Genomic DNA, 12196 nt, shown 5'->3' with positions numbered 1-12196 from the left:
AGCAGGGCCATAATCAGAGTTGTGAGTTCCTTTTGTTCCACACACTCTTCCCACCCCCTCAACCCTCTCCATCTCAGTGTCTGGACCAAGCATGGAGTTTCTCTAGCTGTGAAATACCACAGCCTTTCTCTTCTCTTCCTTCTTCACTGTGGAAGGGCTCTGCTTCTTCCTCTCCCCCATCTTTTGAACTCTGCTTAGGGGGGCAAAACAAACAGCAGTGGAAGGGATGTCCACAGTGACCATTTCCCACTGTCTTGCTAGTAAGGGGAAACCTAAGGCAACAACATTGAGCCTAAATGACCTTGTACCAGCTCGAAGAGTAGATGTCCAGTCATGTAACAATATAATCATGTTTCATACCCACAAACATGCTTACCAGTTGTCAGACACCATTCTAAGTGCTTTATTACTTAACTCATGTAATCCTCACAAATAACCCCATGAAAGAGGATATCATTATCCCCATTTTCCAGATAAGAATACCAGATGCAGAACATTTAGGAAACTTGGCCAAGGTCATAAAGCTAATAAACGGCAGAGTCAAGACATAAATCGAGGCAGTCTGGTTGCAGAGTCCCTGAACATACATACACACACACACACACACACACACACACACACACACAACCTTTCCACCCAGCAACACAACTAAAAGTGGCTCCCTTATTCTTAAAGAGATAAAAAGTAACCAACAGTGGCAATTTTACAACTTCATTCTTTTTCCATCCTATGATTTTTTTTTTTTTTTTTGAGTGTGTAGTCATGAGGAAAGATCCGAATAATTAAACTAAAACTTCACCCGGCAAATCAACACAGGTCTGCACTGGGAGGAATCCATTCTCCCCTGTCCCTGCACAACTGTTGCCAGAGCTCCTTAAACCCTGGGGCCCCTCGTTTATTCAGAGACTGAGAAGGCACACCTGGAGGCAAGGAGGGCAGGAGAGGGGAGCCTGGGACCCTCCACCTCAGTTCAGCCCCATTCAGTAAGATCTTGTCTTATTTCACTCTCACAGCCCACTCACCACCATCCAGCTGTGCCTGTTTGTGAATCATTTCAGATTGTCCAAAGAACTAGGAAGGGCAAGAAGTGTTTTGCATCTTTATATTCTCTCAAATCCTATGTAGCAAAATTCTGTTGGAGAGAGCAGCCACTCTCTAGTGGCAAAAAGCAGGATTGCATGGGTCTTTGAGAAACTCTGGAAGAACCCAGCCACTACTGTAAGTTTGAAAGGATGTAAAGGACACACAAAGAATTAAAAGGACGATAAGGTGATGATCATGGCTGGTGGGTAGGAGGATGAGCCTGGGTTACGGAGGGATGCCCTTCTTTACAGACTGTCAAACACTTATGTGTTAAAGGTAGACTATTTCTTCTTCACTCTTTTTATACCATTCTTTAAAGCCATGCTTAAAGAAGTGAGTCCTATTCTTAAAGAGATAAATATTGTCCAAATGTCATCATCATCCTCAAGCAAACCTAAACTGTTGCCCTGTACTGTTGTCTCAAGCCCATCCACATACACGGTGGCAAAAACTGATTTGAGGAAATAAATATGTTATGCAGATCCAACACAGGGAAACCAGTCACAGGTCTATCTTTGCTTGAAAGAGATCCAGAGCATATAGGCCCTGTTTAGAGTTGTTTTGAATAAATAAAAATACAGGCAAATTAATTTAACTCTTTCATAAATAAGGTATACTTTATTACTATCCAAGGTGATCAAAAGCACAGCAAGACAAACACCAATTGTATGGATTTTCCTCCCTGAATAAGTGATTATTAAATGGTTAAAAGTTTCTTTCCCCCAATAGTTTCTAGATTTAGTTTACTGGTGGCATTTTGAATTGTGACCAAAATCCAACACTGGACTCAGTTTGGCCATATGGTTATGTGTGCAGTGACAAGAAAACAATGAGCTAAGTCCGTTAAGGAATCATATAAAAAGTTTTCAAAGAAACAAACCATTCTCCCAGATTTTTCAGTTCAGAGCCCTCTTTAGAAGGGCAAAAAGCCATTTAGTCCAACTTGCTCATGTAAAGATATCTCCTCAGCAGAGTAAGTGGAGAAATGGGGCTGCTTTCAACATAAAAACAACATGGTGGTTTTCTTGTTTTTATTAAATACCATGATTATTAATTCACTCCAGAAAAAGTACAAGGCACCAAACCATGTATGCTAATACCACAAATGATCAGTGACTACCCATAAAATCCTCTATGCTCTCCACAAGATTTTTGCAAAGGAGTTTTTGGCAATTCTCTTTGAGAACCACAATTTTATCCTCTCATTTTACTTGGAGATCATGGTTTCTCTCTAAATAAGCCTTGACAGAAAAAGACCTCCTTTTTTCATCCTGTCTTCTGTCACTGTGGCATGTCACAGACCCAAAGTTTGTCACAGAAAAACAGTTTCCCTTTTGAAAGTGAATAAAATGTTCATTTACTTTGGGTAAATTTCCTCGTTCAATCCGGCCATCTGGATCTAAATTAAGGTACCCTACTTTGAACACGGGTATGCTCGCCATCTGGCTGCCCCAAAGTGGCAATTACTTCAGGTAAATGAAGATTTTGCCTAATTCTAAGCAAGCATGTTCTACTATAGGATATTACGGCATGAATACACACCCTCCGCGTCTGCCTGCTGCCCACCTGCCTGAGGGAAAAGGGAGTATATATTCTGCCTAACAGAGGTAATTTACTGCTGTGTGTAAGCATTTCAAATTTAAGAGAATTTATTTGCAATATTCAACAAGTGGTGAATTTCCCTTTAGCCAAATGATTAACTGAGAATAAAAGATGTGCCTCAAGTGGAGAAGCCTTGAGTTCTAACCGGGAGCTTGTCTTCCAACCTTTATTGTAATATGGGAACCAGGAGAGGTAAGTATTCCCTGTAGAACAAAACCAGGGAGCCTTCAAAGGGTCAAAGACATACAGCACATAGTGAAGTCTAATTTTCCTGCCTGACCCAAATTACATCTCTCAGACCTCTGAGGAGTGAGTCAAAGAATCAGATTGATTATTAACAAGTTGTTTCCACATAGACTAAGTAAGATAGACTGAATGGTAGTATAGCTCTTTTTAAATATTTCAGGTTGCTCATTGTGACACCCCATTGCCAGATTAAATATTTATTTTCATTCCAGAAATTATCTGATAAATTGGCAAAAATTCTGACTAACTAAAGACCAAGATATTTAATCAATAATCAAATGAAAATTTAGAGTTTGCATTTATGGCCTTTTGGAATGAAGGGGAAAAAAGAGGAACAAGTACTTTCTCTAAGAGGCTGTTTAGAAATAAAATCATCCTGGGATCTCCAGAAACAGCAAATCCTGCACAACTATTGTGATGCAGAGTTTAGCCACATGTGCACTAGGTTAAACTCTCAACCATCTTTGGGGAAAACTGAACGAGAGAGTTTGAATACAAATATGCACTAGGGTACAAGAAATCAGTTATGGGTCAAGCAGGAACATCTGGTCTTTTTAAGAGTCCTGTTCATTTGAAAGCACTGACCAAAACAAGCTCAGTTCCACCAAATATATTTTGGCATGGCTCAAAAATCAGGACTTTCTGGAAGTATTTATTTCACCACAGCAAGATTTATCAGTAATGATATGCAACTCCCACTACTGACATTTTGACATAACATACAAATTTGCCTTCTATGCTTTTCCCCCAAATTTGATATGATCGTGGATTTTCTTTTTAATCCTTTTAATCTGTATTCTTTAGAATATGTCAGAGAAAAGTGGTGGGAGGGGGTTTAAATTATCCACATCTGATCTTAGGAGTTTGAAAGTGAATAATTTATACATTCACTTATAGGAGACTTCAATTATCATACAACCACTAAAGCACTGGACAATTTATTTAGATGAGGCTACACCACAGGACTCTATAAATACTAACACTTTTGTGTTCTCTTATAACACACTGAAATTTCCCTAACCTCTTATACTATATCAGCTTCTTCTGAGAGTTTCCAGACATCATAAGCCCTGGTCTAGGGATCAGAAAACCAAAGTTTGAGTCCCAGCTCTCCACTGCCAAACCTGCTGACCTCAGGAGCCCTGGACTGCTCTGATCCCAAGTTTTCTGCTGTTGCGAGACTCTCTTGAGAACAGGGGAGGCTCTGCCAGTGGCATCATTACTAATCTCCAACCTGCCTCCACTCCTAAGGTTGTTGATTTCATTTTTAAGTTCATTTTGGTTATTCCCTGGTCCTACAGCCATTTAATTAATCTAAGTTATTTTAAATGCAATGAGCTAGGGCAAAAAAGCAAGAATCACTTGTTTATTCATTCAACAACATGTTTGAGAGCTTATACCACAGGACACTCATAACATGAGTGGGCACTCTATGTGCCAAGTACAGAGTGAAGGGCTTTTCAATGCATTTACTCGTGGACACCTGCAACAATCCTATGCGGATATTATTATTTCCGCAAGTTAAAACTAAAAGTATAGGTTCTGCAGCCAAACTGCCTGAGTCTAAAACCTGCTTTGCTTGCTCACGATGTTACAAGTTACTCGACTTCTTGGTGCCTCCATTTCCCCATCTGTACAATAGGGAGTGTTGATAGCATCTATCTCATGGGGTTCTTGTAAGACTGAGTTAATACAGGATGCTCATTAAGCACTAGAGGCTGTTATTGTCAGGAATTGGTGACTTAGCTTAATCAGCTTCCTCAAGCCTTCACCACAAGCAGAGTTGCAGCTGAGATTTGAACCCAGTTCTGTTGGACTCTGAAGTCTAAGCTCTAAACAAGTGATGGAAAGCCCCACAGCCTCTCAAAAAAAAAAAAAAAAGATAAGAAGAAACAGAATACTGCCCCAATCTAAAAAGCATCAAAGGCACTCACTAACAAGGCATTTGAGACTGACCCCTTTCACCGCTGTAGTCATTTCCAGAGGCAGTAACTCGTGAACAAACTGGAGTCACTCTGTGTTAGGAGAGAGCTGGCAGCACCGGCAAGAACATTTCTCGCTGGCACTGGCCATGGCAGCCGCCAGCACCACCACCCACCCCCCCTTACTCTGTCACTGGGACTGGCTCTTACTGCCCAGAATCTCAACTTCCAGTTCTGTAAAACTTCATGGAGCCAGAGCCTGTCCAATACTCTGTGCCTTCCGGAAACGGGCATGGTGGGGGAGGGGAGGATCTAGCCCTGCCTCTGGGGCTCACGAATTTTCCCTCGATGGTAACTAGGCAGGCTTTTGATGTCACCCTGGCCCGATGTCGCTCAGATTACACACTACCCTTTAAAAGAAAAAAAAAAAAAAAATTGCTGTGTGCCCCAGGCTGGCTAAGGAACTTTGACGGGGCAGGGGGTCCCAGCCTGGAGGAGGAGTGGCATTTGGCACTGGTGAGTGAGTTTGTGGAGTTGGCCGCAGGGAGAGCCCAGGCACCTGGGAGACCCCGAGAGTTCTGGGTGATGGCCATACCTCACCTTCGCTTCCTTCCCCCATCCCTCGCTTGCCGGGTACCCGAAGCTAGCCCGGTCCCTGGGTGGACGGCTGCCCGGCGGTTTCGAACAGCCTGGCTGGGTGGGGCGGTGCCGGGCACCGCCTCCCTCCGTACCTTCTCTCCCCGTGGAGCACGTAGGAGCTGCGGAAGAAGCCCAGGAGCTCGTTCTCGATCAAGGCGTTGTAGATGATCTTCAGATTGTAATTCCTCTGCGCGTCCAGGGTCCTATTCAGCACCACCACCAAGACCTGGGTTGGCGGGTAGAGGAAAAAGCCGGCCACCGGGACCGCCCCGGCTACCCGGTCCTCGGCCACCTGCACCTTCTCGACCGCCACACGGGAGGCGTGCAGCACGACGTAGCGAGTGGCGTTCCGGCACGCGATCTCCACGTTGACCTCCCCGGAAAAGGTGAAGTTCTCCATGAAGGCGGTGAGCATCAGATTGTAGTGCAGCGGCTTGAGGTGGCCCGACAGGCGCAGCTGAGTCCACGGCTGCCACGGCTCCCGCGCCTCCTCCGACGGCGGCCGGGCGGACGGGGTCTCAGGGTTGGCCTCCCCGCCTGCCCCGGGCTGCGAGGAGTCTCCGCCAGCATGGTGGTTGCGCCGGGCCGAACCCGGAAGGCTTTCGTTGCCGCCGCGCGCCGGGAAGCCGGCGGGGCCGCCGTCGGCGCCGGGCGGTAAGCTCGCCCCACACTCGTCGAAGCGCAAGCTGAGCAGCACCGCGAGCATGGTGACCGCGAGCAGCGCCACGATGGACACGGCGAAGGCCAACACTAGCCGCCTGTGCACAGTGATGTGGCGCTCGGTGGTGCGGGGTCGCACCCCCATGGAGTCCGCCCACGGGTCCGAAAGGCCCCTGCCGCCGGCCCGCAGCGCGGCGTCGTTCTCCCCCATCGTGGCCGCGAAGGGTGAGCTGCTCTTCTTAGCCCCCGCCTCCTCCTCCTTCTTCTTCTTCCTCTTCTTTTTCTTCTTCTTTTTCTTCTCCTCCTCTTGTTCCCCCCGCTCGCCGTCCAGGGCCATCACGCCGCCTCCTGCTCCTCCCCCGCCCCCTCCGGCACCCCCCGCGGGCGGCCCACCCGGGCCACCGCCAGCTCAGGCATCAGAGAGCGCACGCGGGCGGAGGGCGCGACGCCAGCTGGGACCCTGGGGAGACTGGCCCGGCTTCTTTTAAGACGGGCTCTGGCCGTAGGCGACAGCAACCTCGGCGCCTCCCATCAGCCCCGCCTCTCTCCGGACACGGGCGGCGGAGGCGCGGGGCGGCGAGCTCTGGGACGCGCCCAACTTGGAAAGCGTCTCGCTCGCCCCAACGCGCGCTACTTCTCCGGCGGACGCCGGGCTCAGGGGCACGTGCTGCCCCCGCCCCTGTGCGCCTGCGGCTTCTAGCTCGCAGTCCCCTGCGCCGAGCTTTCGCCTGGCTTTCCGCGGGAGCCTTCCCGCGGGTCCTCGGCTGGCAAGTACAGGGAGCGATGGAGAAGGAAGTTAGGGCTGCCGCTTTCTCTCCCCACTCCAGCGGCGGCGTTCAGTCCTCTGGGTGGGATGTGCTCGCAGCAGCAGTGGCGGCGGCGGCGGCAGCGGAGGCGCCCGAGCCATGCGCCCCGCAGGCGGGGACGAGAGGATGGCCGAGAGGAAGAGACCGGGGTGAACCAGCCCAGTGGAGTGCCAAGGCCGCAGAGCTGCGCCGGAAATCTGTCCTGTAGAAGCCTTCTCCTCCAGCCTGGACACTTTAAGCAGAGGTGGCGGCATACAGCGTGAGGCTGCACAGCGGACGGCGAGCCTCCCTAGTTCCGACGTTGCTCTGACCTGCGGAGATGACAAGTGAGCAGGAAGTGTCCGGCCGGGCCATCCCCTTCAGGTAGATGAAGCTCCGGGTTTGCTGTGTATCCCCGTGGGGAGAACCTGAGTGCGTGTGTGCGAGTGAGTGTGCGTGTGTGCGCGCGTGTGTGCGTGAGCGTGTACACACAGGCTCCAGGTCTAGATTGCCAGAGCTACTCTGGCTGCATTCAGGGACTGAAACTCCCCGAGAAAGGCAAAGGAGCGAGCGAGAGAGCGCGAGGAGACTGGGAAGGCGGGAGGGAGGGGAGCGGCTGAGCGGCAAAGGCAGGCGCTGGGAGATTAGAGAGCTTTTCTCCGCTCTGTCACACCAGACACACACAGCCGTAGAGGGGGTAGCTGAGCCGCGTGCACGAAGTACCCTGTAAATCGTCAGCGCAACAAGCCCCGCAGTCACCCCTCTTCCGGACTCTTTAGCCCCACCGCGCTTCCCCTGAGGCATCGCTGGAGCCTTTGGCTATTGACGCCAAGAAGCAAAGGAAGATCCGGCTGGGGAGACGTAGCTGTCTCAGGTTTCACATCAAGCTCGCCAGAGGATTTGGAGGATTGTATGTAAATTGAAATAAATTCTCCAAAGCCTGACTACGTATATTATACTGTGTGCTGTGTCCAGGTGTGCAGGATTAAAATAAGGGTTAGCAAGGAAACATTAGAATCCTCCGGAAGTCAAGGCTGAAGAATAGAGATGGGTTTTTTCCCATCGAAAAATTCCTGTTTTTAGATTGAGGAAATGATTAAAATCTAATACCTAAAGTGTAATATTCGGGACCACAAACTTGAGACTGAGAAAAGCTGAGGACATGAGCCCCATTACTTTAGAATGAGAACAGTGAACAAGTATATTCCGTGATCGGTCAGTTTTTCACTTCACCTAGCCACAATTACTTTTTTTTTTTTTTTGCTGTTTTCAGTGTTATCATGAAAATCGTTTAAACTTTTTTAGAACAGTTATCAATAGGAAGTGTCCACTGACAGCAGGATCATCAAAACAGATTCATATACCATTGGCTGGTTATGGATTCTTGTCTAAGTTTGTAGAAGCTTTAAATTATAGTGCAGAGTATGTATGAGTATATGGGGTATCCAGCCCATAGAATTTGGGTGAAGAACTCTAATTGGAACAATATTCAGAAAACAGCCACTCCAAAGGTAACAGCTCACAGGCAGGAGTCTCTAGTTTTTAATGAAACAAAATGTGATGGGCTTCAGAATCAATTTTAAAAAGTGCAGAATAAAAAGAGAACGAAGTAATTCCTTTTTACACATTTCTTTCACATCTTCAAATCCTGAAGGCATTAAAAGAAAATCATGTCCCTAATTATTTTCTTACAAAAAGGAATGTTTAATGCCACCGGCTTTGGAGTCCTGAAAATATACATTAAGGTATTGTGTTTAGCTTTAAAAGCATGACCAAAGACAAGAGCCCAAAATATGCACCAACTTCAGCCCGAAAACTACTGAAAACACAGCCCTATGTTCAGTGAAGCTCTTTGCCATCTATCCCCAGATGGGATACATTCCCAATGCCATACATTCTAAATGTCCATTTGAATCATTTTTTTTTCGTATCTTTATTGGAGTGTAAATGCTTTACAATGTTGCGTTAGTTTCTGCTGTACAACAAAGTGAATCGGCTATATGTGTATATGTATATATATGTGTATATATATATATATACATATATATATATACATCTCCCCATATCTCCTCCCTCTTAAGCCTCCCTCCCACCCTCCCTATCCCATCCCTCTAGGTCGTCACAAAGCATCGAGTTGATCTCCCTGTACTATGCAGCAGCTTCCCATTAGCCATCCATTTTACATTTGGTAGTGTATATATGTCAATGCTACTCTCTCACTTCGTCCCAGCTTCCCCTTCCCCCCTGTGCCCTCAAGTCCGTTCTCTACGTCTGGGTCTTTTGGAGAAAAAGGAACCCTCCTGCACTGTTGGTGGGAATGTAAATTGATACAGCCACTATGGAGAACAGTATGGAGGTTCCTTAAAAAACTAAAAATAGAACTACCATATGACCCAGCAATCCCACTACTGGGCATATACCCTGAATCATTTTTAAATGATGACAAAACGAAGTGCCAGGGTGTTTTGTTTTTTTGTTTTTTTTTTTTTCTTAAGCATGTTGTATGTGGGCCGTTAGCAACAGACCAAGGGAAATGCCACATTCTGTTCAAGTTACTTTTTTATGCTCTGTTTTTAAATCTCTGTGCTCTTGCTGTCCATATATATCTGCCTGTATGCATTTTAAGAGTTGAGGAGTCACAGTTTGTTAGTTTGTTTTCACAGAATCAGGAAACAATATAGGCAGGCAAAAAGAGCTGTGTGACTCTTAGCAGCTCACCAAACTTCTCTGACCTTAGGGTACTAATCCAGCAGTTCAGGATTATTGATCTAAAGTCCATGGATTCAACTCACTTGCATTATAAGAGGGATCTGGAACCACCCCCCAGAAGTCTGAGAACCATTACTTAAATGAAGAGGTTACCCACTAAAGGATCTTTAAGACCTTTCTCTAAAATGATATTAGGCAAGAAAAGATTCAAAGAAGGCTTTTTCTGTTCTTCTTTGTATTTTATCCGTGTACTTTTGAAAATTTCTACAAGGCAACTCTCTAAGATTTCAGAATTAAAATATATTTACCAATTAGTAAAGTCTCTACCGGCTACGATTAAATTAGTGGATGGGTTATTTTTGAGACCTAAGTGCAGTGGACACAAGCTTATTAACCTGGAGTGAACACAACTTATTAAAACACTGATTCCCCTAAAATGCAACTTTAGCCAATAAACTCAATATCAAGGTCAAGTGGGTAAATATTTCTTCCTCTCATATCAATGTTACAGAAGGGTCCCAGTGAGTTTTTCTTTTGTTAATATCTGAAAGTACATAACGTACCTCTAAGAAGCAAGTACTTTGGTATAATAACTTTAATTTTATTTTTTAGAGAATGTCTATTCTACCCTCCTCAAACCAAAACAAAAAAAGGGAAAATTTCAGATGGTGTACCTAACAAAAATCTTAAAGAGATGATTCACTAGTATTCCTATAAAGAAGTTGCCTTCAGTGTGTAGATGACTAAATTGGAGAGACTTTGACTTTGTCAATGCTAGAGCCATGCAGGGGAGTAAGACTTTCCAAAGTGCTTGTATCTCCTCTCAGAAACACGTTTATTATTGGGAGAATTTATGATTATTTTCTTTAGCTAATAAATGTCTTTAAAGCCATTTTGTGGCCATATTTGATTTAGGTGCTTGTAAAAGTGAAAAGAGTCTGAATGTTTAATATCCATAAGGCCAAACAGAAGTTATTAATTAAATCTACGCCTAAGTCCTATAACTAATCAAACTGAACTATTTTCAGTGAATGTGCTGGCTTCAGAGGCTTTACTCTTTGATTGTTGACACTTGAACTGCTTTTTTTCTCTTCCCACTGGTTTGTAGGAAGAGGCACAACTGAAGTGTCCTTTGATACTCAGCCCTTTCAAGTGTGATTAGCACTTCACTTTCAGAAACAGCTTGGCTCAGGAGAAAGAACTAGATACAAATCTGCCCTCACCTCCCTACATTATCCTAACCTCCTTACCTGACTCAGTTTCTTGATGGGTTCATGTACAGAAGTTAAATAGACTAGGTAACCTCCGAGATCTCTTTCAGTTCTCAAATTCTGTAAAAGAAATTCCAAAGCTAATACAACAGTCTCTTTATGCTGTCAGGGATTTTTAATTAATATTCTCCATTGAGAAGCCAAAAAAAATCAATTCAAAACTCAAAGTTTAATGGGTAAAGAGACTTCGTAAAAATACCCTGTACTAGCAAAAGCATATGGAGAAAAGAAAACAGCCCCTGCTACTCTGGCAGGGGAAACAGGACTGATCTATTTTATGAGAGGGAAGTGTCCCTGAAGACCCCACACAACCGGAGACCAATGCTGACAGTGAATGGTGGGAATCTCTGTTCACCAGCTGAAGTGGTGCTGCCCTGTGACACTAAAAGCAGTTCGAAATTTGAGATGGTAATAACTTGATGAAATTTTTAATTTGGGGAAACTCACAATATTGCACACTTCTAATATTTTATAATTCAAAATTTCATACCATTTGACCACTGCATCTGTTGACATTGTTAAAGGGTAACATTAAGAAATACCCTTCTAGGGCTTCCCTGGTGGCGCAGTGGTTGAGAATCTGCCTGCTAATGCAGGGGACACGGGTTCGAGCCCTGGTCTGGGAGGATCCCACATGCCGCGGAGCAACTAAGCCCGTGCGCCACAACTACTGAGCATGCGCGTCTGGAGCCTGTGCTCCGCAACAAGAGAGGCCGCGATAGTGAGAGGCCCGCGCACCGCGATGAAGAGTGGCCCCCGCTTGCCGCAACTAGAGAAAGCCCTCGCACAGAAACGAAGACCCAACACAGCCAAAAATAAATATAAAAATAAATAAATAAAAGATTACTATTAATTTTAAAAAAAAAAGAAATACCCTTCTAGATAGAACCTTCCTCAAGAGCTTAATGATGGAAAGAGGAGGACTGTTTAAAATTAGCCATAATTGAGACAGTGCAATTCCATAATGTCTACAGTTTGCTAACTACAATTAACACCTTGATTTAACTGTTAGTTATCTGACTTCTGTTTATTTAAAAAGATTCATCTGAATTGATATCATATCTAAATGTGATTATGTCTTCTTTACTCACATAAAAATCTGAAATTATAAAGTTGTTTTAAAGGGAAAACATTCCCTAACCTATTAATGTATTACTACATGTTATTAGGCCTAGTAAAGTCTCATAATTATGCTAAAACAGAACAAGTATTACAACATAAAAAGGGCCTCTCTAGATGGCAAATATAAGGAAAAGCATAATCAAATATCCATAGTACT

The 12196-nt window shown here is 45.1% G+C and overlaps 1 protein-coding gene across 1 annotated transcript in view; it reads right to left on the bottom strand.

The window, feature by feature from the left end:
• Positions 1-6489, bottom strand: part of TRHDE (thyrotropin releasing hormone degrading enzyme) — a 396268-nt gene extending 389779 nt beyond the window's left edge. The window contains exon 1 of the mRNA XM_059936534.1: positions 5585-6489. Within this exon, the coding sequence (XP_059792517.1) occupies positions 5585-6489 (905 nt within the window). The remainder of the gene's footprint in view (positions 1-5584) is intronic.
• Positions 6490-12196: the final 5707 nt, after the last annotated feature.

Source organism: Balaenoptera ricei, chromosome 10, assembly GCF_028023285.1.
Source record: "Balaenoptera ricei isolate mBalRic1 chromosome 10, mBalRic1.hap2, whole genome shotgun sequence".
NCBI classification, from domain to species: Eukaryota; Metazoa; Chordata; class Mammalia; order Artiodactyla; family Balaenopteridae; genus Balaenoptera; species Balaenoptera ricei.
Note: the sequence above shows the minus strand (reverse complement) of the source record. Positions and strands in the feature narration are given on the sequence as shown.